Source organism: Drosophila erecta, unplaced genomic scaffold (assembly GCF_003286155.1).
Source record: "Drosophila erecta strain 14021-0224.00,06,07 unplaced genomic scaffold, DereRS2 tig00000021-arrow-pilon, whole genome shotgun sequence".
In the NCBI taxonomy this organism is placed as follows: Eukaryota; Metazoa; Arthropoda; class Insecta; order Diptera; family Drosophilidae; genus Drosophila; species Drosophila erecta.
Window position 1 is genome coordinate 5810269 of NW_020825198.1, and position 26954 is coordinate 5837222.

At 43.8% G+C, this 26954-nt stretch overlaps 1 protein-coding gene across 1 annotated transcript; it reads right to left on the reverse strand.

Annotated features, from left to right (window-relative positions):
• Window positions 1-719: 719 nt before the first annotated feature.
• Window positions 720-18564, reverse strand: LOC6545661 (myb-like protein X). The gene is made up of 7 exons (XM_001971629.3): window positions 18362-18564; window positions 15934-16203; window positions 11777-11948; window positions 11095-11226; window positions 1640-5472; window positions 1025-1574; window positions 720-927 (listed from the first exon to the last, which is right to left on the reverse strand). Exons 2-7 carry the CDS (start codon window positions 16027-16029, stop codon window positions 857-859), a joined length of 4854 nt encoding a protein of 1617 aa, XP_001971665.1. The 5' UTR covers window positions 16030-16203; window positions 18362-18564; the 3' UTR covers window positions 720-856.
• Between the last annotated feature and the right edge of the window lie 8390 nt (window positions 18565-26954).

The following is a 26954-nucleotide window of genomic DNA, read 5'->3' on the forward strand; positions in this document are numbered from 1 at the left end:
AAATATCCTCCAAACGAATAGAAGATGGTTTATTTTTCAATAGTTTTCTAAAAATATATTTTTTATTATTGTTTCTTTTTTTTAGTTTTACTGTGATGCGTCTTGACTTTGAGAAAAGTGTGTGATTGTTTCCCACACGTACGTAAATATAATAAACTATATAAGGGATATGATTGGATTGCTTTATGTTGGATACACTATGTTTCTTTTTCTTTATAGGCATTGTCGTTTATCATGTACATCGAACACGTTTACTTTTATTTACAAAATATTAATCGATAAAAATGCATAATTTCATGGTTTTCGTTGTTGTCTTGTTTTTTCCGTTTCTGGTTTGCCTGGCCAATAATTTAAATAAATTAGAAAATTGCATAAAACTAAGCTAAATGAAGAATCCATTTCGAGTGTTGTTCAGTGTCTGTTTGTGGGTATAAATAAATAGTTTTGATGGTTTAGATGAGTAGAATAAATAGTCGAAATGGAGGCGAAGTGTGGTTCGTGGTGGTGGTGTGTTTTTGTGGCGTGTGGTGTTATATGTGGATTAGGGTTGTGCCCAGTGGCTCAATTGACAAACATCACTGGCTCAAAGGGGATCTGGAAAACCCCCTTTGATAGCAAGGTGGCAATTAGGCGTGGCAAGGGCACAGCTAAGGTCATAATAAATAAATAAATAATTTGTAAATATCCACTTAAATGCTAGGCAAAAATCGTTTCGAATATGGTTGGGTAAAGCGATAGAGTTGAAGGGTTCGGAAGACAGCGAGTCAGCGAGAATCAGTTGATGATAAATGGTGACCGCAAGTGGTTGGTGTGCAGATGTTTTGGGTGGTGCATGGGCTGCAGGTGGTGAAGTTTCCTACCACAGCGGCATGGGGCGTTGCCGGGCCAAGAATGCAGGCAGGCTGGCTGCAGTTGGAGCGGGACAACCTAAAATATGATGAAAAGCGACATTAATCGAAGGTAAAATAAATATATAAGTGTTTAGTAATTGCTAAAGGTTCCAAAGGTTCCTTTGGCTACTTACGGCACACGGCACAGGTTTGCTCATCGGTGCCATCGCCGCAGCCATCACGTCCGGAGCAGACGATGGCGGTGGAGCGGCACAGTCCGTTGCTGCAGCGGTGCGGGCAGTAGGCGTCCGCCTCCCGCCGCCCACCGCCGAGCAGGCCGCCCGCCTCGATGAGGCGCATGAATAGGTTGGGGAGGGCGCGGGATCCACAGAGATGCGGCGGCTCATCGCTGCCGTCCTTGCAGGACACGATCGCGTTGCAGTACTCGTACTCCGGCAAGCACTCGCCGCTGCCGCAGCGGAAGGTGTGCTCCGGACAGGCGTTGCCGCCCTTCAGGCTGCCATCGCAGCCCAGCTCGTCCTCGCCATGAGGACACTGCCGCCGTCCATCGCATAGCGCAGCCCGCGAGATGCAGCGACCGCTTCGCGGACAGCGGAAGGATTCGGTGGGGCAGGTCTGGTTGAGGCGGGCGTTGTGGGTGCACTCCTCGTCGGAGGCGTCATTGCAGTCGGCGCGGCCGTCACACACAAAGAACCACGAGATGCACACTCCACTCGAGCGGCACTGGATTGGGAATATAATTTATAATTATATTTATTTTAAAAATTTTTCCCTGTGTAATGACTCACCTGGAATGTACCCGGACTGCATCCGGTTCTCTCGGCGCTGCACTGCGATCCCTCTTCTCCGGCGGCGCAATCGCAGACTCCGCGTCTATTGCACACGGTGTGGGGATCAGCCAACTGGCACTGACGATCGCTGCTGCACGCCAATCCCAGGGAAACTGCTTCCAGGCCCAAATCCACCCGCTTGCGCAACTCCGAACCGGGTTTGATGGCAGCCAGGGATGCGGGAAGAATGGCAGCCGGTGAAACGGGTTCCGGAGTGGGTTCATCGGCGGTCATCAGGGGCATTAGCGTGGTCACCACGGGAGCAGCGGGCTCCATTAAGGTCACACGACTGGCCAGGCCCAACATGGTCTGGGTGGTGATCTCCACAATGTCAGCAGGATTGGGCGTGGCCTCCTCATGTGGGATGACATGAGCTGCGGGCTCCTCTTCTTCAATATGGTTGTTGTCCAGCTCCTGTAGACCATCGATGAGGGTGGTGGATTCCAGGATTAGACTCTCGGATTCCAGCTTATTAAAGCGGATCGCATCGGATTCATCTGTTAGATCGAAGGGCAGTTCCTCGGGCGACAAAGCGTGCTCTTCTTCGAGCTCGGGTTCCTGGAACTTTTCTGTGGTGGGTTCTTCAGGCACGGTTTCGGTATCTACTTCCTTAAGGGGCTCCTCATACTTTGGGGCCTCTGCTTCATCCTGCTGATGTTCCTCTGGATCCTGCTGGTGCTCCTCTTCATCTTCCTGGTGCTCCTCGTCCACTGGCGTGTGCTCTCCCTCACTGGGGATATGATCCTCCTCTTCTAAAGCCCTTGGTGGTTCTGTTTTCACTTCATCAGATTCCGGGAAAGCTGGGACTTCTTCTTCGTCCTTAGCTGCCTCTGCAAACAGTTCGGGAATCTGAGTTCCTGGTTCTTCAGCCGGTTGCACTTGCTCGGCATGATCTTGTGTCTCATCGGCTTCAGCCTGGAGATCCGAAATGGCTTCATGTTCGTGCTCCTCCTCATTCTCCGGGTTGGCCTCCACCATGGGAACCGTTTGGGCGGGTTGTTGACCAAATGGAACAGGGGGCACAGTGCTGTCACCTTCCAACATCAAGTCGCTAAGGATATCGGCAATGCTCTCGCTCTCATGGAAGTTCTGAGGGTCATGTTCGGGATCCCGTTCCTCGCTCACAATGGCAATATGTGCATCTGGAGCCTCTGGAGCCAGAGTGGACTCGCGAGAGTCAAATTCTTCCGCCTCAATAGCAGCTGTAGTTTCTTCTGGCTGGGAAAGTTCGTGCAGATGCTCCACACTGGTGTAGTCCACTTCTGGCTTGGCTAGTTCTTGCTCCTCTGGAACAGCTGCGGTTTCCTCCTGAACTGGCGATTCCTCCTCTTCTGGCGTATGCTGTGGCTCTGGGACTAGTTCCTCTTCTTCATTGGGTTCGGCTCCCTGGATAATGTTGTCATTCTCGTTTTTATCGACCTCCACTTCAGCTTGCTCTACCCTAATCTCTGGAGGTGTCTGAGCACTTTCACTGGCCTCGGTTTCCGTTTCCACTTCGGGTGCAAGCTCCGTCTGAGCCGGTTCTTCGTTGGCTTCCTCCGAGATGCCAGCATCGCTCTTAATTGGCAGCTCTAGCTCGGCCTGATCCGCATCCACCTGCGACACCTCGTCATTAGTGGGCTCAGTTTCTGGCTCTGGCACTTGAATACGCTCGGTTATCGCCACTGGCTCCTCCTCGACATGGTCCGCTGTCTGTGGTTCGATCTCTTTCTCGGTGGCTGACGGGGTTTCTAGATCCGCCTGGGGCTCTGCAATTGCTTCCGACACTTCGGGCGTCTTAATTGCATTTGCATTTTCCTCAGGCTCTACCTGCTGCTCCTCCTTGTGTGTAAGTGCCGCCTCTTCAGTCTCCTCCTCATCCTGCTGCTGTTGTTGCTCGGCGAACTCGGTGGTATTCTCAGCGATTTCTGGTTCCTCTGTGGTCAGCTCTGCTTCTATTTCCACTGGCGCCAATTCATCATCATTTGTTGGGTATGTCAATTGTTCGTGCTCCGCTTCGGTGATTGCCTCCACCTCCCCCTGATCGTGATCTTGGTCTGGTTTCTCCGTTGTGGCTTCATCTGCATCTTGATGGATTTCCACCACCTGCTCGGGATCTTTTTCTTCAATCTCCTCTTGCTCCAGAGCGACTGGCTCTGTGACTTGCTCTTGATTTAATTGATTGGCTTCATTTAAATCATCTTCGCCACTTGTCGGCTTGATGTCGGCGCTTTGTTCCACCTGATCGATCTCGGATTCTATATCTGGTTTGGTTTCTGTGGCCGGCAGCTCCACTTCTGCGGCTTCGGTCGCTGGCGTTTCTTCTATTTCTTTTTCTATTTCCATTTCGGTCTGTGGCTCCTCTGGTTTTACCACCTCGTCGACAACTTGGCTTTCACTCTCCACCTGGGCTGGCTGTTCGATCTTCAACGCTTCTGTTGGCTCCTCCTGCTTGGGCGGCTCCACCTCATCGTCGTGGCTGGCGACAGCAACATCCAGCTCATGATCTCCAGAAGCCAGATCCTCAGGTGTTTCCTCCTCCGGTTTCTCCTCAACCTTGTCGGCTGCCTTCGTCACACTTTCGATTTCAACTTCATTAACCGGGATCAGTTCTTCATCGGCCACAGTCTGGGATGTCTCTGGCTCTCCATCCTCCTGCAGCAGTTGCGTTGGGATCTGGGGCTCGGTGCTAGACTCTGCATCAGTCTCGCTCTCGGTATCGATGGGCACCACCTCCTCATTAATGGCCTGGCTTACTACCTCTGTCTCATCTTCAGGCTTGACTGGCTCAACTTCATCCACTGAGGTTTCATAATCGAATTTCATGGTATCGTCGATGGGCGATGAGGCAATCTCTTGACCACCCGAGGCCTCAGCAACCTCCTCATCCGCTTCGATGGGCCCGATTTCAGGTGCTACAGGGGATTCTTCGTGCTCAGGTTGATCCACTGTCAGCTCTGGAGCTTCTGGCTTGTCATTATGCTCCTCCGTATACTCCTCATCGATTTTGTATGGGTAATCCTCGGTGGGTCCAGCCTCAGTTTCCTGCTCCGCAATAATGGCATCCTCGGTTGGTACATCTGCGGGGGTGAGGAGCTGTTGGACTCCAGTGGTGGCATCTTGGGAGAATTGAGGATGCTCTGTTTCGCTCGGTTGGGCTATGACCTGCTGATTTTGCTGCTCCTTCTCTTGGATTTGCTGCTGCTCAACCCTATGTTGTTCCTCCTCTTGATGTTTCTGTTCCTCCTCTTGATGTTGCTGCTCCTCCAATTGATTTTGCGTCTGTGTCAGTTCAGTTTCCTCATGAGCCAGGTCCACCGCCTCCAATTTTTCACCATTATCAACCTCAACGACCTCGGGTCTCAGCTTGGTGGTCTCACTATCGTCTTCCTCCAGCGATTGCTCCTCCACGCTGGCTGGCAGCTCATCTTCTAGGAGAATGGGAGCAGCAGTTGTCGTAGTTGTGGTCGTTGTTGTTCCTCTGGTTGTTGTTGGTGGTGCTGGAGTGGTGGTCGTTGTCGTCGTTGTTCTTCTCGTACTTCTCGTTGTGGGCCTAGGAGTGGTTGTGGTTGTCGTCGTCGTGGTAGTGGTAGTGGTACTGCTAGCTGGTTGCTCTACCTTCTGAATGGCCTGTTCCTGATTCTGATCCTCCTGATCCGCCGCTGGGGCCACACAGAGACCACCCACCATTTTGGCTGGACTTGTGCACTGGCAGCGTCCGAAGAGATTCGGGATGAGGAAGTCACAATGGGTGCGGGTGTCGAACATTTGACAGTGGGCGTGGCTGTAGCAAACGGCACCAGGATGGGCAGCTGCGGATGGGGGATAAAGATCGGTCGCGAAAAGTTCTCATGAGATTCTTGAATATATTCCTGCTCTGCTCTAAGTGTTGTGTATGTGGTTTTTGTTTAAGGAGGATGAATGGATGGGATATGTTATTAAGCTAACCGTAAACCGAACTCCAAGCACCAAATGCATATTAAAATCTCATCATCATCATCGTGAACAGCCACACCAGAACAAGGAGGAGCTGAAGCCGCCACAAGAACAAGAACAACATCAAAACATTAGCCCGCCTTCGAAAAGCCTAATAACCGTCAATAAAGTCAACTGCAACTGCATCAGCCGCAACGCATGGCCGAAAGAGAAGTGTAAAGAATAGCCGAGATTGGTACAGAGTAAAAAAATCAAAATTCAAAGCCCAGATAATATATAGATCATTTAAAAATTCAATGAATCTTTTAAATAAATGCTCACTGTCCAATAATATTTCTAAGAAGGGACCTTAAGGGATGATCCCTAATTTTTAATTGCAATGTAACCAGATTAAACTAATTAATGCATATGAATATAATGAGATTGGCAGAGAGAATTCTAAAGAACAAATCCAAATTGTTTTGAGTAGTAAGTACAATTTCTTTCTCTGCATTTCTGACTAAGAAGGGGATCAGATGGGAACCAGAAGATGACGCTGAAACGTCGGTGACGTCGCCCATTCCCATTACCGTTGCTCATCAGCATTCCACTCGCCGATAACTGGCTAAAAAGAGACGGCGACTCTTGGTTGCACCGATGACTGCGAAGACTGAGCCACCTGCGTGTCTGCCACTGTCCTCCGCTGGAATCTCAGCTCTGACCCACTTTCCGGCCTGCCGCTCCAACTTGTTTTCACTTGTTTCGTTTTTGGCTTGCCAGCTAGCAACTTGCAACTAGCAGCTTGCAGCTTGCAACTAGCAACTGGAGACATGCCATTTACCATTTCACTGGCCAAAGCAGCCACCTGCAGTTGCCCTTTGGGCAGTGTCTGGCCAAGGAGATCCATTTCCATTTTCATTCCCACTATCCCCCAGCTGGCCATTCAATTCGATTGGAATCCGAGCAAGATCATAAATCGGTATACCCTTTTGGATTACTCGCGGGAATTTCGGCCACACAAATTCGACATTTGTCGGCAAACTCACAAAAGGCTCTGGCATTGGCATTGGCCATTGGGGAACCGGTTGAGAGCGGTGACTGTAAGGCACATAAAAGGCATACGACCAGCGTGGCGTATACTTAACGAATGCGCCGCCTGACACTGACACTGCGCTCTGAGATCTGCGCTCTGCCATTTCTACTGCCATTGCCATTGCCATTGCCATTCCAAATGCGAGTAACTCAAACGTGTCTTGCCGCAGTTTGACACCAATATGGAATCAAACGGGGAGCTGGAAGAATCCAAAGGGGGTTTCTCTGCAGACCCCAAGCTGTTGGCCCCATCTTTCACTTTTATATAACTGCATTAGAAGCGGTCACACACGGAGAAAATATGTACCGTCTCTTGTCTATTGAGCTGTCATCTTTCTAGTAACTTACAAAAAACCCACGTTGCTTTATAAAAGTATTATTTTTCGCTAAGAAATCCATAAATGAATGAACCCTAAAATTGAAAAGATATAAACACACTTCTAAAATGGCACAATGCTGTGAAGATTTTCCCATGTGTAGCCGCATTGTTCCATCTTGGGCAAGAGTCGACGCCTCTGATCTGGCCACCAAAAACGATGATCGATAGGCTGGGGGCCAATGCCATGGCCACGGCCACTCAGCGCTGGCCCCGCCCCTTTTTGGGACAGCTGGTGTGACAGGTTGCATGCATGCGAATCGCTGCACGACTGCCACTGCTAACCTAACCCACTTCGATTACGGCTAAAGCCGTAAGATCTGCAAGATCTCCACGATGCGTGTGAAAATTGGCCAATGGATCTGGGAACTTCGAGATCTTCAAGAGCGCTTTGGCGCGACGGGGGAAGCTAGGCATCATAAGCAATAATTTCCATCGAAATCAGCATAAACTAAATTGCTGCTTCCTCGGCGTTATTGTTTGGTTTGAATCGCTGCCGGTGGCCGGAATTGAAAAAACTGTGTCAACCGCCTGGCACGCACAGATACTGAGATACAAATGTATCTCAATCTGAAGCGGCATTCCTGCGGCTATAATGCGGCTATTTATGCTGTCGACTTTCATTAGGCACAAGAGTCAATTGCAATTGCCACGAAAAAAGCAAAAAAAAAAATAAGGCCCCCTATTTTGAGTTCAAAAAAGATGTTTTAATTAATAGCTGCGATTTGCATTTTGGTGGAAATGAATGGTACTGGTAAATATGAAGATTTTTGGCTATTATTATTGTCTTCTTACGGAAGTCGAGTGTTCCACATAATTTGCATGCAATTTAGCATTTGGCGCAATTTAGTTTGAAATGGCCATTCAAGAAAGATTGTTTCGTATTTCTCTCTTTTTGTTTCTAGCCACAAATTAACACAGTTTGACTGGCTGCTTTTGTGGGTCATGCGAAATGAAATGGAATTTTTCGGTGGCTTTTGCTTTTGGTCGTTTCTTTCTTTCTATTTTAACTATTTTTTTTTGGGAGCAAGGTGTCGCAATGGAAAGTATTTTCCCTGTTTTGGTGTTGCGAAGGTGTTGAGGCAGGAAGAAAGTGAGCCGTGTGGCTGGGAAGAGTGACTAGGAGATTTCCTATGCCTTATATAATGAGTGCCGGGAATGCCATAAATGCTGGCACACAAAAATGCTGAATACCTTTGGATCTGAAAACAAATCTTTACCAGAAACCAGTTCTCATCATTTCTCAAAAAGGTGTTTAAGAACCCGTAACCAAATATGCACCCTATATGGCTTTTATTACATCATCATTACATCTACATTTGTAGAATACTTCTATGTAAAGTGACTTGTATTTGAGTATCAGATATAGAAGCAGTGATACTGTAATATATTTAAAATATATCCATCTGACTTATCACGTTTTTTTTCACAGTGCTCTGATGATCCACGACGTCAGAGTGGTTCACTTTTCCTGCAAGTTTGTATGCAGAAGATCTCGATCTTGCTGACAGCCGCAGCCTCCGTTGTTTGGCCGTGTGTCTGGACTATCTGTTCATTATCTGTACATATGCTACTTATGCCATACCATTCTATATATATATTTGGCATACTTTTTGCCGCTGCCCGAGAAACGGGGAGAGTAGAGTAGACTAAAGAGCTACCCGGGGATGCGAAGGGGGTGTTGTCATATGTGCATATATAACTCATAAAGATCGGAGGAGATGGAGATGGAAGAAGTGGCTCATTCTTGGTGGTGGATGGTGGATGTTGGTGGCTCGTTAAGAACGGCTGGCTACCAAACACAAAAACGAGTAACCGAATGAGCCAATCCCGGAATGGGCTTGGGCCCATTGGATGGGTTAAGGTGCATGGGAAACTGGAACAAGTGGCTAAATGGAAAGCCTGACAAGCCAACAAAATCTGGCACACCACTTGCTTCACTTGACCCGACGGCTGAGCAGAATGGCGATGGGATGAAGTGAATGGCCAATCCCAAATGTGGCAGCATTTTTGTCAACTGCATACAAAAGTTTTTGGCTTTTCTTTCTCCGGGAATTCCACCGATCAGTTGTCCTCCTCTTCAGATATACGTATATATATGTATATATATGTATATCGATCTTTCCATCTCTTTCCAACTGAGAACTAATTGGGTTTTCTGAACTTTCTTTTTTTTGCATTGGTGGCTAATCAGTGCAATTTAATTACGAGTCGAGGCAATTAGCCATGTAAAGTAGCCAAAGATACAAATCAAAAGGGGAACTTTTGGCTTTTAAAAGGCAGGAAAGGCTGCCCTGGCAGGATGTGTCTGGTGAAAGGTTCACTCCTCTCTATCTCTCTCTAATTCTCTTGCGTCCTCTTTCTTTTATTGTGTTTTTGGTGAAAGTATCTCATAAATGACTGGCTTGCCACTTCTTGCACTTGCCACAAATTCCCCGCTACACACGAAACAATTGAGAGAAGCAAATATGCCATTAGTCTTTATCGCCAACTTATGCCGATCTCAATAAGTTCTGCAAAGAGTTCTACTTCCTGGTGCTTATCTTTAAATTAGTGTGTCACTAATAAAAACTGATGACATTTACTACATTTATTTCCTTGTACCTTAACCTGACCAACTTCATTTTTTGTCATTAAAATTACTCTTAATTAAATACCAAGTCCACTCTCTACCAGCTGTTCTGCCACGCCTCCTGCTCTGCATTTAATAGTATTTACATTGAGTTCTTATGCTATATAATTAAGTCAACAGCTCGAGAGGAGCTCAGGAGTGAGGGGAGGACTACTCTGCAACATCAGGTGAATGGCAATGACACGAACTGCGCCAGTTGCAGTGCCTCCATGTCCACGATCGTGCCTCATTGCTCTGCTTTTGGCGTGTTTAAACTTAAAAGATGTATGGTGTGGGGTAGGGGAAGAGGGGATAACCCCGCCATATGGCCTCCCGATTCTAGTCAACATTCTAATCAGATTAACGCCACTTGGCGCCAATGTGCCAAAAGGAAGTGAACCGAATTCAAACTAGATTGCAATCAGTGCAGGGTTGGCAGCAGTCCGCTTATACTCTCAGTCACTGTTTTCGTAAAATGGCTAGGACAACGTTTTAACTAAAGCTCCAGAATTATTTCGAACAAAATAATGAAGTTGTAAGCTGAATCAAAAGAAGTGATAGAATGCTACGAGTATATAAAACCTAATGAACAACTAAAAATAAATAATCTAACAGTGACTAAAACATCTTACGATATTATCTTAAAGAAAATAGCATTTCTCTAAACATCATTAATCTTTACTGCATAAATGTGATAGCAACTTGACTTTCTGTCCTTCTTAACGCGTTAGTCACTAGATGAGTCACATGCCAATGATTTATTCCCAAGTGAACCAAATGAGTCACTTGCTTATATATTCGTAGCCCAGAGCCCTATGAGATTTCAGTTGCATCTTGGACTGGAGCCAAGAATCTGAAAATGTATCTTTCACACATCGCAGTGCACAAACAGAAACACAAACACTTCGCTAAGAGAGATCGAAGTCAAACATTTACATTTACATTTTACATTTAACGTTTAAGGCTTTTCACGTTCAACGATCTGCAGTTGGTGGTGTCTGGGATTCCACCAGGCTGTTGGCCAGTTCTCGGAAGATTAACCAATTATGCGTATAATTAGTGACACGATTGTCTTGTTTGGTCGGGGTATTTTCATCGTTATTCTTATTGTTACACAGCCATTTTCAGTGTTATGCCCGTGTTAATTGCCAGTGTCAAGTGCCAAGAAATAGGAAATGGTAGTGCATACCCCATGCTATATATGTAGGTACTATATGCTACGGGCATTGCGTGACATTCCAGGGGAATACGAGAAATGATAAGCAATCAGAGATGGGGATTATTAGTCGGCTGCCCGGCTGTCCGTTTATTGCAATACACCAAAAGACCGCATGCCAAACAGTTAATTATATTATCTATGCAGTATGTGAGTAAGTAGTCCCGGGCAATCTGGTGAGGATTAGGGCCACAATAGCTGGCCAGCAGTCGGCTGATACTTACGTCCCAGACAGGTGTGCTTGCGGAACTGCAGGAATCCCTCGACGCAGCGGCATGCCCCCTCCAGACAACTGCTATTGGCCACCTTCATGGAGCACTGCTCGCTGAGCTGGCAGTCGCCGCCAAGGAGTTGAGCTGGAAAACAAAGAGAAATATCATTAAAAAATCCACTATAGTCTACTTTTAATATGCCCATTCGATGGCAACTTTTCTTGGTAACACATAATGGTTCTGCAGAAGACATGAAAGCTTAAAATTATATTTAAACGCCTCATTAGGGAGAAAATTTAAAGTTATTGGGAGCATATCTATAGAATATGCCATACGAAAAAGCTCAAGACGTTGATTTATTTTAGTCAGCTAGTTAAAGAAATCTTAAAATGATTATTCATGGATCGTTTTAAGATTTCTTTAACTCGTAATTTTTAGCTGGGAATTACTGATTACTTAGAACACAACTTGATCATCATACATTCCAGGCATCTCTCACGATTTGCATTACTAATTTAGACTCAGGAAATCGTTAGAATTGTTTTCTCTGTGTAAAGAAAGTCGCAGTGAGTGCATCTAACGGCTCTTCTGTGGACAAACAGACACACACACACATATCCGCCCCATTGTTTGCCCGACAAACATTCTGTACTCCCACTTTGGGGTTAGCCAAAGATTGACTTTGCCTACTTACATGACAAACAGCGCTTGGAATCCAACTGGACGAAGTAGGGGGCGCACTCGCAGTATCCGAGGGCGGAGCAGCTGCTGCCCTTGATGAAATCCGTGCAGTCCATGTCATGCTGGCACTTGTCGCCCAGCTCCAGAGATCGACTCGCGTCCACAACTGTGACGATGATCAGCAGCTGAAAGGAATCCAGAATTTGGATATTAAACAAGTTCATTTTGCTTTTTACTAAGGTTATATCTAATACTTAAGACATCACGAATTCCATAAATGCTCTCATATTAATATTACTAACGATTAGAAAGGTCTGTAATTTGAAAATGGCACAGTTAGCTCACATAACACCTATATATTTCCAAGGAATGCCGAACCCATCCATATGATTACCTTCTTAGAAGAAGCTGCAATCAGAGAATCCAGAAATGACTTAACGACCTGAACTTTATGCAATCGCCTTAGATCTGTGATCTGTTATTTATTACATCACTTAATTCTTTCAATTAGGTGCCCAGCTTTGCATAGACCGTGATTAAGTCGGGCATGGAGCACCATCCGAAACCGAAATGAGCCAACAAATTGGACGGCATGACCATGTCTTGACCAAGTCTGGTTGGAGTGCCGAACAAATTGCCCGAGTACACGCAATTACCTGTGGGCCAAATGTCCGACGAAAGAGCCGTAAAATCCGTAGTTAATCGTAGCAGATCATACAAGCTGCGGTTTCTTCTTACATTTTTTATCTTGTTCGCTTTATGAATGAAGTGCGATGTGTGTAAAAGTATCTGGTATCTACGGCATCTAAGGCATCAGCGAGCTGTGCTTTTGTTGTGACGCAGACACACAGTTAACGTTATATCAGATGCTCCAAAGATACTCCAGCCGGAGTTGTAAAGCAAAATTAACAGTTGCCTGAGCACCGGGCCACGCCCATCCGCGAAGGTGGGGTGGTATAGCCCAAGATCTATAATTCAAAAACAAAGTAAGATAGAAACAAACAAGGGTACCCACTGCAAACTACCACACCTCATGTGTGTTTTTGGTCTTTTTTCTTGCTCGTATTTTTTCTTTTTTTTTGCAGTTAGAACTGGCTAATAAATAAGCTGAATTTTGTGGCCATCGCTGGGTGCAATGTACTTTCTGCTCATCGAGAATGAGCGCCACACGCCATTAATTACAAGCCCGGCCCCTGGGACTGCCATTACCTAACCGAAACCAAAACCAAAACAGATACAGATACAGATACGAGTTAGGTAACTGGGTATCTTCTAAGGGGTTCTCGTTCTGGGTTTTTGGTTTTGCATACTGTTAAACGGTACCACGAACTCCCCCACCTGTGGTTCTTATTTTCTGTTTAAATTTGTTAACACATTAAATCGAATGATTACATAAAGTTAGCCATGCTTTCGCGAGGGGGAAATTCCCCGGTTTCGTTTAATTGGTAAGAGCTCTTCGTTTTGGATCCAAATTCCTCAGACACGCAACTTGGCAATTCATACAAGTTGCAAGTTGAGACATTAAAATCACAGTTAGGATCGTTTGGCGAAATGCAACTTTGTTAGCAATTCCTAATTGTGATAAATGGTTATGTGAAATTGTTGCTAAGAGAACTGAAAATTTTATGGACAAATGGATCTCATCTGAAAGTGATCTTCAAATGGTTGTGGTTTTAGACAGGAACACTGTGTCTCTACGGAAATGATGATGATTCTTAAATTCTCCTGTTTATATAACAGGATATATAACAGGATGTTGTTTAGATCTCAAATTATTTGGATTTTCCATAAGATTGATGTGAACACTCTTTACAATAGCTTTCCCCGAAATATTTATTTGACTATTATGATCATCAAATTGGGTTTATTGAAAAGCACTACTCCTTGGTTTCTTTCAATAACAATAAATAAATAAACCGTACCACATAATCCCCATTAAGAGGTGTTTTCCTCGAGTCTCGAGATCATTTCGCCACTCATTCGGTGCTCCTCTATTCAAAACAACACTTGCAGCACTCCACAAGACCCATTGAAAATCTGAGGAGTATCGTTCAATGGGAGCAACAATACAAACAAGACCTCGAATGGGGAAAAAGTATCTGTATCCGAATAGGCATTGGAATCACAAACAGCCGCAGAACAAGAAATGAAACCGCTGAAGCTCGGCGGCATCAATAAAATGTCAATAAACAGAGAAGAAATTGTTAATTTACGCTTTCGAGCGGCATTCGAGCACGAGGCACTAAATAGAATAAAGAGAATGTGTTGACTATTATATCCGAGTGTTTGTTTCGATTTGACCCAATAACTCGGAAGTTACGTTCGTAATTGCCCACAGTATTGTCATCTTGCCAAAATGAACAACGCGTAAACAAATATCTGCAGGCGAATTGCTAATAACCGTCAACCCATGTCCACCTCGCCATTTGTAATCCTCCGCAAGGCCATTTGTCTTCCTGGCCAAAAGGTCCGGTCTTTAAGGTCCAAGCTGCTAAAACCCCATTCATCACTTGCCGCGAACTGACTTGGCTTATTTATATTGCTGCCTATTTTTTTGTGGATTTTTTTTTTTTTGGGTTTACGACCAGTCGGTGCTAATGAAGACCCGTTGCAGTGGCATATTTTTTGTTTCTGCAGTGATTGTAATTTAGAATCGTAAAAGAACAGCAAGAAAAGTTCGCCGCAGCAGCAGCGTAAAAAAGAGTAGGTAAGTTTTCGTGTTTTACAAATTACTTTCGTACTCTTTTAATGATCGTCGGGCGCCAGACCGTCTGGTGACCTTTGGCCGGTCCGAATGCAGGTGGAGCGCCCAGATGCAGCGGCTCTTTCCGGCTTTCTGGCCAACTACTGGGCCTTCTGGCCATCTACTGTCTTTCCTGGCTCTTCTGGCCAAGACTTAATGCACTTGGCTCGAAATGGGTTGAATGGGCCGGCCGAGGGCAGCAGCGAACCATAATAACAAACAACATCGAAACGAATAAATTGTTTGTTAGTCTTGGCTGCAGTGAAAAAACTGCTGGAAGGAAATTTTCTCTCAAGTGCTGCAGTTGAGGAGCCCTTGGCCGATTGCTTTCTACCAAACAGATTCCATTGATTTAGCACCATTAATTGTTCATAGCACGGGAAAATCTTATTCAATTACAAATCATGGATAATATTGAATTGCAAACTTTATATGCTAGTCCCAGTAAATATGCAAGCACTGATGAATAAATTAACACAATGAATGTTAAAAAAGATAATCGATATTATAAACACATTTAACTCAGAAAGCTTGAAAAAAAAAACAAATTACAAATGGGTCTTAGCTAACAAAGAGGGTATATATTCTCATACTATATTTAAACTGAAATTTACTTGAAGAAAATTAGAAAATACGTTAGCTTAGCTTATCTTGAAACTTTAATATTACTTTAATAAATTAACAAATAACAAAAAGTCTTTATCTTTGGATTTCTTTTTTCCAAGCTTAGCGAACTTCCTTTGTATATTGTCTGCACCTTTCCCTGAATCCGAAAATAGCCAGGAAATTCAATAGAATCGTTTATTAATAGAAAAACTAGTTCCCATAGTACTCCCATAATGACTCTTCCCGCAGTAATAATGATTAAGTGCCGGGCAATGAAATTTTATGAAGCAAATAATTCACTAAATTTAATGCCCACTCTTAAGCTTTGAATTTTTTTTTCTTGGGATGAAGTTCGGTCCAGTGGAGCAAAGGTAACGAAGACTCCCACCTTTTATTAGATTAATTTGCCCACATTACTCAGTCGGTGAAGTGGCGACCCCCAACCGAACAGTACCGACATCATCATGATCTTCGACGCCTGCCTATCCATCTATCGGCAACAATTTGACCCAATGGCCGACTTCACAGCTCTTTACACACGAGGTGGAGAAAGAATATCTTGGGGAGCAGCGGCCCACGATTGAAGTGCCCACGCGATGAAAAACCGAAAATTGTGCCAAAAAATGATTCTTTTGTTTAAGAAAGCGAAAAAGTGCTCAACAATGGCTCTGGGAAGTGACCAGGTGACAAACATTTGCTTTGGCTGCTTTTTGTGGAGCAATTTGAATTGGCAACGCCCCAAATGATGACTTTTGTATGGGGGAGTGCAATTTGATTTTTCGTCGTTAGTTCTTTTTTGGGCCTTAGATGTGTTGACTTACCGCTAAGAGCCGCTTAACCGTAAAAGCGTTTCCATTGAGCATTGCGATCGCAGGTTGCTTTCTCGATGTTGCTGACTGCCTCGCAGTCGCCGTCATTGCCGCTTCTGAATCTCCAAAGAAGTTGCTTTGGAGCTCCCTGGGAAGGCTTTTCTCGCTTTTCCCTCCTTTTGTGTGTTTTCTTTTTGTTTTTCGATTTATCAGCCGCTTTTCATGGGTTATTTTCCTGTAGCTGGTATTCCTCTTGTTGCAGTCGTAAATATATGTTTTTCGCTGTGGAAAGGAGTCAGTGTGGTGAGGGGAGGCTTGACTTAAACTCTGAACTTTGAGGGTCAAAAACGGAACGAAAAGGTCTCTTCTCCTTCATTTCTTTCATTTTTTTTTTGGGGTAAAGGAAATGCGCCCCACTAACAAGCAACAAAAAATAACAAGAGGGAAATAATAATAATAATAATTTCTGTTTTATTATTTTGCAGTTGAACCGGCCGGCTTGCGGCTCACACGCCCCTCATTCGCATTCAATGGGCATTCGAGCGGTGCGCTCTACTGCCGCTCCACTTTAAAACGAAAGACTTAGGCAGCGAACTTGCGCGGCAGTCGAAGAAACCCCGAAAATGGGAAATTAACACCTGAACCACCTAGCGCTTGTTTGGGCCACTAGGCCCTACAACTTTTTTCGTTTATTTTCCTCGACCGCTGTCTTTTGTCTTTTGTTTTTTTTTTTTTTGCTTTTTGCTATTTTCACTTGCTGTGACGACCTTTGCCTGTCTCCCTCCCTCTCGCTCAGTTTTTTTTATTATATTTTTTTTTTTGGAATTTGGGTAACGTTTTTGTGGCCATCGTTGTATCTGTTCGCCGCTGCTGCCGCTGTTATAAAATTTCATTTTATTGCAATGCATGAGTCTGGGCCGCAGAGCTCGAGACTGGAAGACTGGGTCTGAGAATGTGGCGCTCTAGGGCATTACCGTTAGGCGGCTGTGAAGAACATCACAAAAAAACTGAGCTCTGCCTATATAAAACATCTACTAACTCCAGCATTTTTATAACTTAATAAAAAATGTGAAAAATGGAAGGGAAAATGGGGCTGACAATGAGGCAGGGCATAAGAGTTCGATTTAAATTGGTCTAAGGTGAGATGGCCTGAGAACTAGTCGCTGCACAGAGAAAAACGTTAGGTTATCTTTAAAAGTTGAATTTGAAATTTGCATTTATCTTCAACAAAGAAACTTAAAATGAGGGTTCCTATTTTTCCAACTGACTCAGCACTTATTATTTTAATTTGAATGCATGGATAAGAATAACATGCTTCATTGGTCTTTCTGAAAAATGTTTTTGTTTGTTTTTGATACAACTTAATATACATTTCTTATATTTCTTCAATTTCGGATATAAATATGTATGTCTTTTCAATGTATAATTGGTTAACCTGACAAAAACCTGACTAATTTATTAGTACTGAATGTTCGCATTTGGTCAAGGGGCGTTTGTGGGAGTGTCTGGACAACTGGCTGGCTCAATATTGTGACCCAGTCAGCCTTGGAGATGCTGATACATATGTATATAGATTCAGATGGAGATGCAGATGCAAATGGAACTGGAGATGGCGGAGATCTTCCGCAATCGATCAGCATGTGCGAAGTGTTGGGCTGGCGACCGCTAAAGAGCGGGTCGCTGGCGAAGAGGAGGAGCATTTTTAGTTTGCGGTTTTTGCGCTTGGTCTATCGGTCGCTGGGTCGTCATCAATGCGATGCGATGGCATAAGATGGGTCGGGATGCGGTGCAACGAGAGCCAAATGCAACAGCCTGGCTAAGAAGCTGGCCGAGAGACACTCAGACACAAGGCAGCAAAAGCAAAAAGCAGCGCGATTCTGGCACCGTTATGCACCCAATATGGCGACTCCACCACCAGCACATGTGCCAGTGGAGCTGGAGCTGGAGCTGGAGTTGTAGTTGGAACCCAAGCCAAAGTTAAAGCCAGATCCGAGCTGATGCTGGACTGGCTTTGGGTGCATCTGCATCTGTTCGGTTCGGTTTGGTTCGGCTGGGTTCTGTGTGCTGTGTGTTCTGTGGCTGGTGCTGGTGCTGGTGCCACTGCCATTGCCACTGCATCTCCAACCGCATCTGCAGCAAACTGGACAGGAGAACGCTGCACTGTCTTCACTTGACTGCCTTCCCATGTATGTTTGTCTATCTGAACGCTTGCTGTTTGTTTGTTGGTTGGTTGGTTGGCTGGTAAGTTGGTTTGTTTGTTTGTTTTCCTGGCGAGTGTGTCTGTGCGCAAGAAACTGACTGAAATTACACTCAGTTGGCCCGATGGCCGCGCCTTAGTCCAATTCCAAAAAATATCCCTCGATCATTATTATTATTAGTATTATTTCCTTCTTTTTTTTCCGCTCGCTTGTTTCATATTCATAAACCATTGTTTAGCTACCGTTTTTCTAGATTTTCGTATGTCACACGCGTCGCGGCACTTTTCGTAAATTCAGTTTAGAAAACGTTTTGAGCTCAGGTCTTGAGTTTAGTGTGCAAAGTGCAGCCACATCACACGAAGATGAGCTGAGCTGGGCACGTCCGCACGTAACGATGGTCAGCAACGAACTGAAGAGGAGCCAGCCAGCCACGGACTTAAAGAACCAAGACAAGCAGCCGCGGTCGCAGTCGCGCCGCAGCAGCAACATCAGCAGCAGCAGCAGCAGCAACAGCAGCAACAGCAGCAACAGCAGCAACATCAGCGGCAACAACAGTAACACGAGGCGAACTCTTGGCTGAAAAGAGAGCTTTTGGCCAAAGTCAAAGTCAAGGCAGCGAAGCTTTCAAAGACACGACAAGTGCCGAGCTCTTGGACTCACATGGTTGCTTTTGCTGTTGCTGCTGCTTGCTGCTGTTGCTGGGTTGCTGGGTTGCTGGGCTGCTGTTGCGAGTGATGTTGCTGCTGCTGCTATGCAAATGTGACCGCTGCGCAGGCGCAGCAGCAGCAAGCGGGCTGCTTTATTTGTTTCTTTAATTATGAGTGTCAGGTGCGAGAGAGTGCGAACGCACAGATTAAGAGAGATAAACGGCGAAGCGTTTGTACACCTACACGCCGAAATCGCCACTTGTTGCTGCCCGGCAGCTGCATTCAGTTCGAAATTAACCGCTTCATCTTACAGTGCCACATCTATAGATCAAATGGGCCTAATAATACGATTTAAATAAGGATATACGTATATTGTATATGCGTATTTTAACTCGTAATATTAAACGATATAAAATATGTGTAGAAACTAAGGCAAAATTTATCATGTTATTGACCTGTTACAGCATATTACGTTAAATGGTAAAATTTCAGTTATATTTAATCTGAAATATTTTAAGCATTCAAATATGTATGAGATTTGTTTGAAATTTCTTAATGACGCTCTTCAATCCTAGAAAGGCACCAGTTTCAATGTCTCTTGTTCGATATTATTGAATATTACGTTTGAGAAAATACACTGTAGAGAGGCTCAACTGTAGTTGATTTTCGTTTTCCCACTTCCGTCACTTGAAGTTGAACCCGTGTTGCAATCGCAATGAGGCAAGTGAAGCAACTGAAATCGACTTGCGAAACGTTAAGAATAATCTTCCGAGTGAAAAGTGGAGGTGGAAATGAGAATGGGAATGGGAATGGGGATGATCGTGGTCGGATCCAACGCACTCCATTTGGCTGGGAGTCCAAAAACTATACAAATGCGTCTTCCCTAATTGAATAATGCCACGGCTGCCCTCCCTTTAAGTTGTTCGGTCTCTTTAAAATTTAAAATTATAATTTAATGGTTTTAAATTGGTCGCTTGGGGTGTAATTTTCGCATTTGAGTTCATTTTAAACAAACTGTTTTTCGCTGTCAGATTTTCAGATTATCAAGAGGGTGGTACGGAAAGTTATGAAATGCTCACGGCTACTTTCACGTTTTCCTACACATAAGAGTTTTGTTACATACAAAATGTAATGAATGTTACGTGTAATTTTTGAAACTGATGAAATACTAAATGCAAATAGAACTTTTTAAACCACCCACGCACTCACCAAGAACGAACTGAACTCAAGCCGGGTGTAGACATCGCATATTGTGCCAAGTGGTCACTTCAAAGCGCTTTTGATCGTTTTTGATTTCACATTCAATTTTATATCTGCCCGCTTTGTTTCGCTCATTCTCGGCGAAAACTACAAAAAATTGCTTCGATTTTCGAGCATTTTCTGGAAGACAGCATCTTAATTTGAAGATTTATTTCAAGCACCGGAAGCGGAGCACCCTCCTCCACAAAAAAAGAGTTGATTGTCCCGAATCGAAATCGCATATAATGCCCATATATGTACATATATATGTATGGTTAGAAACATAGCCATAATTGATGCTGATTGTTCACGGTTACTTGCTTAGTTCTGATTCCTCACTTTCGGGTGGGGGCAATGGAATCGGAGTCAATGGAATCGATCGATCAAGATCGAGGAAATGGGAGAGGATTGAACCCTTAAAATTGCTTATAAAGGGGAATATAATGAAACTAGGCGGAACTAAAGAAAGTATAAAAGATTTACGCCAATCTTGTATGTAATGCTGCAAAACTGAAATAAATAGTAAAAGGTTTCGAAAAACAAGCTTGTTTCTAGTTTTTCCAATATCAAGAGCAATCAATAACTCTGAAAATTGCATATAATTTACAACCAACCAACGCTATTGTAAGAATTAAATAAGAATGTTTATATTTTAAAAATTCTTAAACTGTTATTCAAAACCATTGCAATTTGAATACAGAAATGATACCTTTCTTTTCCAAGAAGAAACCATAATGGTTTTTACTGAACCCATTTGGTAATCCTCTTAGCAAACCCAAAAAACTGCAAAAAATTTAGTGTAAATGGAATAGAAACTATTGAAAATCGAAAAAGTTTCCGATGGGTGTGCATTTTGTGTTGAAAACCATGAAATTGTTATTAATGTCTCGACAAACAGCCGGCAGCCAGTGGCCATCATCATCGCATTAGGAACAATGAAAAGCAAAAGTAAATCGAAATCGTAGCAAACTTGAAGACACTGCACTGGAGAAATGTTCATCATCATCAGTGGTAGAAGCGGCAGCAGCAGCAACAACAGCAGCCGCAACAGCCGCAGCAACAACAGGGACTGCAACAGCAGCAGCAATATCGGTGGTGGCATCATTATCATGGCCACGATCATCGACAAGTGGTGAACAATTGAAAAGTGCTTTTGCTTTGCTCTTGGGGGAACACGTGCCGGGTCTTTTTGGATTTTTATTTTGTATACTTCTTTTTTTTTCTTGGACTGCTATCGATCTTGAGTGCCGGTGTACCTGTCGCTACCGCCACGCCCCCCGCCCCCCGTACACACACACACACACATGCACACAGGTGCCCAAAATGACCAAAATGCTCAGTTGCCGCCGGAGATCTTAAACTTTCATTTATACAATTGTCTTCAAACTGTGCCGCGCTTGCCGCTGCTCCAAAATGAAAGTCGGAACAAAATGGATTTGCTTTTCGGAATTTTTGTCCAACAGAAGGCATACACACAACCAAAAAAATAAAAAAAAAACAAAAATTTAAGAGAGGGGAAAAAGGCATCATTCTGCTGCTGTTTGTTCGTTTTGGGCCAGTAGTTTATTGCAGTTTTGCGGCCATGTGGCAAAGGAAAGGTATGCGTACCTTTTGCCCACTTCTGTCCAATATCTCGTTACATCTAGATGTGCTTTTCTTTACTGCCTTTTTTCGGGATTTCTGCACGGGGATCGCTCTCCATCTCTTTGCCTCCGATCAACTTTCGCCGCAGAATTTGCAAAAAAATATTACAAAAAAACGGAGAGTTGTTGCCCTTTCATGGATGGGTTCTCTTCCCATCTTGAGACCCTATTCCTGCCCAGGGTCATTGAACGAGGGTTTTGGCAAGCCAAAAAAAAAAAAAACACAAAGTAAAAAATAAAGAAATAGCAGCCCAAACTGGTTATTATAATTTTTCGGCTTTCGCAGAATTGCACGCAGCTGCCCGGCCAGCGTCCCCCATTAGGTTGGCCCCATTCCCGGGCCGATGGGTCCAGGAACTGGGCTTGGCCACATGACAGCCCGCGTCCCAGCCCCCGAATAGGCTCTACACTGACAGAAAACGGAACTTAAAGTCCTCCTCCAGACTGCCCATCAGTGATAATCGGATGACCACCTATAGGTATCCTTTCTATTAAACAGCAAATTAATTTCACATTTTTCGCAAGCTCTAGAAAACCCCACTCTTATTAATTTTATTTATTCATATGGTACAGAGCATATGGCATTAACATGCATACTAAACCTTCAGTCCTCATCATCTTTTTCAACACTCAATTCAGATCAGGTACTGGGCCTAAAATCAAACGATTATCATTACAGCCCAGGATAGTAACATGGATTGTATTCAGGTGTAACTTGTTCGGGTATTTGGCTTCGTGACAAATATGAATATTTTTTGAGAGCCTGAAGTGGGCCGCAGGAGGAGTGGAGTCCAGTCACGGGCAGCTACATCCACATCCACATCCCCATTTCCATGCCCATTCCCATCTCCATCTGCACAGCCTCATCCCCATGCCAAGTACCAATCCACATCGAAGCACCGCGAACGCGGAAGTATTTAACGTGTTTGTTTGTCCATGCCAATTCCATGGCTTCTGCCGTATTTTCAGCTCCAGCTTCGAATTCTGGTCTGGAGTTGGAGTTGGAGCTGCGAAGCTATGGAAATGGAGCTCCGATGCTCGGGAGCAGTGGATTGCTGGCTCTTTCATTTGGGTTTGGTGAAAAGTGTTTTGTATGCAAATCATTGAAATTACATATTATGGCCAGTCTTGCAGTAAGTAGCAGTTGGCCTCAAACCGAACCCACTGACATGCACCGTGCAACCGGGCAGCTTGGCAACTGGACAACTGGGCAACCTGGAGCACACGATCGCTGGTCGGCGATGAAGACCTCAAGTGGCCAATGGAGAATGGAGAACAGAGGACGGAGGACGGAGAATGGGTGGAAAGCAATTGGCTGAGAACTGGCCACGACAGATCGTAAATTCATTAGGGCAATGTTTTCGGGAGGTCTGGCAGCTGCAGTTAATGTCTCAGCTGGGTACTCAGAAAAAACGGAGTCCGAGAAAAACCAAAAACCAAACCGAAATTCAACTGACACCTTCTTAGGAAGTGTTATGAACCTATTCTGCTGGAGAATAATAAAAGCTTTATTTACGAGGTTGAACTGGTTTCAAAAAGTAGTTATTTGGTTAGGAATTTAAAACGACGCGCATCACTCACAAAAAGTAGAGCAGAATTAGATATAGAATTAAAACCAAACGTTTTTATCAACTGAAAATTATTACAAGAAAATTAATGCGTGCCTAAACTTAAATGACCTAATTTTCATGTTGATGATCTGTAACAATTTTCAGGAATTTCGCAACTTGTGAAATTTTTATGATCTTTTATTAGTCATTAGAATACTTATCCCGGTTTATTTCTGCGGTGAAGTTTCCTCTTATGACCAATCAATGGCATTATCCTTAGAAAGTGCGCCGCTAGCCATTAGGAAGCATCAATCAATTGGAGCGCAATTTCTCTGCCATACACGCACATACCAAGGCAAATGGGGCGTATGCGCAATTTCTAGTGCGAAATGGAAACGCGCGGTAGTCGAGGGGTTCGGATGGCATACTAAGTCGACTTTAATTAAAATGACAGACCATTAGAAAACCATTTGCCCAGATGAATATTTTTACGACTTGATTTGGCGCAATTGGAAAATGGGAAAACTGCAATTGGGCGAGTATGCGGTTTAGCTGGAGGAAAATTCCGTCAATGGTGGCAAAAGGGGCGGGTTCGGGGCTTCCGCTGCGGCAAAACGAAAACTGATCATTAAAATGCACAGTTGAAAACGCAGGTGAAATCTCATCTGGTGGCTCTTGCGGTTTTGCAGCCACCATCCCATATACTCGCATATACACATACATATATAGTACAGAACTGTTCCATCCGACGCTTTCTACACGGCCGATTGAATAATGCTCAAGATTCATTAGGGCCTTGTGGTAGTAAGAGCCTCTTTTTTATTCGAAGCATACATTAATTGATTTGTTTCGTAACCGAAATTAGGTAATTCGAAAAGCGAAGAAGCAGCGAGGAAAACATTTAAACGCTCAAATCTTCTTCGACTTGGGGCACACGTGAAAGTTCATAAACGAAAGCAAAACGTAAGCTAAACATTTTGTTTGTAGCGTATGGCCGGCCAGCAATGTCATTAAACAAAATGAAGCAGAACAGCGTTTGGGCCATGAAAGGCTTTTAACGCGTTCAAAAAGGGTGGAGATCGAGGAGTTTGAGGAGTGTGTGGAGTGTGGACGATGATGATGATCATTAAATGCCAAAAAATGACCGGTGAATGAATGCAGCGAATGAAATGCCCAGTGTTTCCGAAGTCAAATTATAGCAAAAGCAAAGCTAAAACTTTAATGTTTCGAATGCGTCGTTTCGTTATCGTTTCTCATTTCTCCTCCGCGAGTGAGTATGAGTATATTAAAAGTGAAAACATGAAGCCGCTCTACTCATTTGATTTCATTTCATTGGCAAGGGACGGCAAAGCCAAATTGGCATACAAATTGCGTATACGTAATTTTAATTGATCATTTAAGCGATTTAGTTTCTGTTTCTTGTTGCCAGCTTTATGTAAGCATTTCTTTTCGACTTTTTCGGTATTATGCTAATTTTGCTGCTCATTTAGAAGGATTAATGAACGCCATTGACAGATGGATGAGTAAAAGTTGGCAATATTGTATGACACATTACCCAATTCGGTGTCTGCGGATCACCAGACCAACTTTCATATGTAAATATAATCACTAATGAATCTATGAATGTTGTGACAAGAATTCCTTATTTAAATTTATTTTATGGTCCGCTATTACCTGCTAAACATTTTAGGAAGCATAACATTTAATTTGTTAATTTTAATTTCTAATAATTTTAAAAATGTAATCCATTCAAGCCCACAGATTCCAACTTCCTCAGTCCCTTTCCAATTCGGCATTGACCAACATCTGTGAAAATTCCTCTTCTCGTTGGCAAAAGTAATAAATGCTGGAAGCAAGTGAAAGTGCCTCAAGACACATTCAATTTCGAATAATTTCGCTATCAATTAACAAAACGCGCATCGTGCATGAATGAGCGAATGCGAATGCTGTGCTCTGCTCTACTGGAAAAGATTAATTGCCGGCCACGTTGAGGAGGCATCATTAGCACATCATTACTGTCCCCCAGCTGAAAATCGTAATGATTACTTTGGACATTTGAATGGGAAGTCTGGCATCTTTTTGCGGTGAGAAAAGTGCTTCGAAAGCGAAGGTTGCCCGGTTCCACGGTTCCGCGGTTCCGCGATTCCTTCCTCGCCAAACAAACCATGATGCTTTCAAAACTGCACGGATCCGCAATAGAAGGCCTGCCCTCCAGGCCTCGTGGGCAATATGTCTTACCAAAAAATAAAACCCCAGGAAGATCTCATGCTGCGTAAGCGTTTTAGCGTAAAACGATGAAAGTGCTGCCTGTCTGATGGCACTAAAAAAAATAATGCGATCTTTACTTAGACAAGCTTGCTCTCAATTTTCAATAGAATAGTGTCTGACTACTCATATATGGGCAATAACTATTTTCGGAAGCGCCTATTTTTCAAAAAGGCCAGTTTACATTTTCTTACATTCTAGTCTTACATTCAGTGTCAGTGGTCAACTCGTTTCTTTCAGTGTTTATTTAAATGCTTCTTGGTGGCATTTCTCCTTGGCATGATGCTGAACTATTGCCGGGCTGAATAATGATGGAAACGAAAAGCATGTAAAACATCGCACAAAAATCAATTGGAAATTTTACTTTCGACGACAAAAAGACAGACCTCGAATGGAGGCGGAAGATAGGGCTCTATCCAATAAAATGAGATAGACAATGTGGAACTATTTGCGCCGTCCTATGCTGTATAATTAAATTTCTTTCCAGTTTGATTTTCACCCTCCAAAGTACAAGTCATCTGAAAGACAGAGATCCCAATGCCGTGAAGGGTTTAAGCACAACTTCAGGCCTGTCACGGCCACAATGAATTTGGCATTTGGCTGAGATGCCAAAAACCAGAAAGCAGCAGCCAGAAATGTATTTTTATTATATTTCACGAAAAGAGGGCTTCTTTGATTAGCAAAAGAAATGGGAAAATAATTATACAACCGACGAGCTAAAAATAAATGTTACAAAAAGAAGTCAATAGTCTCTTCCTGTAATCAGGGGTTCAGTCTTCGTAGAAATCAATAAGATTAATAGTAATTTATTCAGAACATATTAGCTCTTAAAGTAAGAATTGTAAAGCCAAGTAAATTAAGGAACAATCAGTAAAATATGTAGATATAAATATATATTCCTAATGTCGGCCAGAAGTCTCTTCCTGTAATCAAGAGACTCCATGTTGCCTGTCTCCTCTTCATTGTGCTGCCTTTAGGCCACTCTCCGATCCCAATCCCAATCGCAATCCCATTCCCCATCCTAGAACCCAAACGCTTTCAACATTTCCGCTGCAACTTCAATTACTTTCGAGCCGGTGGAAAATTTGCATACAACCAGATGGAACACATGAATTAATATTTGGCTATTGGCCATATTTAGCTGACACAACAATAGAAGCAGTCCATGTCTGGCCTTAACCATGTGAAAGCCGAAAGCCAGCCAGCCAAGATCGCCGGTTCGAGGGCGCATTAATGATTTCTCACATGGAGCTGGATGCAAAACCGAAACCGAAGTAGCGAATTCCAAGTTGCGTAGCTGTGATCATGGCCCTTGGACCCTTGGGCTCATGTGGATGTCTCTGGGCCTGGTCGATACATTGACCCAGTGGACAATTGGTATGCAATGTGGCCAACTGGCTGCACTTCATTGGCAAGCTCAGAGGCGAAATGGGAAAAACAAATGCCTTGGCATTGCTTTCGATTTTGAATGATTTCGCTTACCCTTACACA

Excerpts from the sequence above, each read along its gene's own strand:
- LOC6545661 (XM_001971629.3), bottom strand. The coding sequence starts at position 16,029 with ATGACGGCGACTGCGAGGCAGTCAGCAACATCGAGAAAGCAACCTGCG. Across the intron at positions 11,949-15,933 it reads CGGTTAAGCGGCTCTTAGCG|CTGCTGATCATCGTCACAGT; the intron begins GTAAGTCAACAC and ends GATTCCTTTCAG. Across the intron at positions 11,227-11,776 it reads TTCCAAGCGCTGTTTGTCAT|CTCAACTCCTTGGCGGCGAC; the intron begins GTAAGTAGGCAA and ends TTTGTTTTCCAG.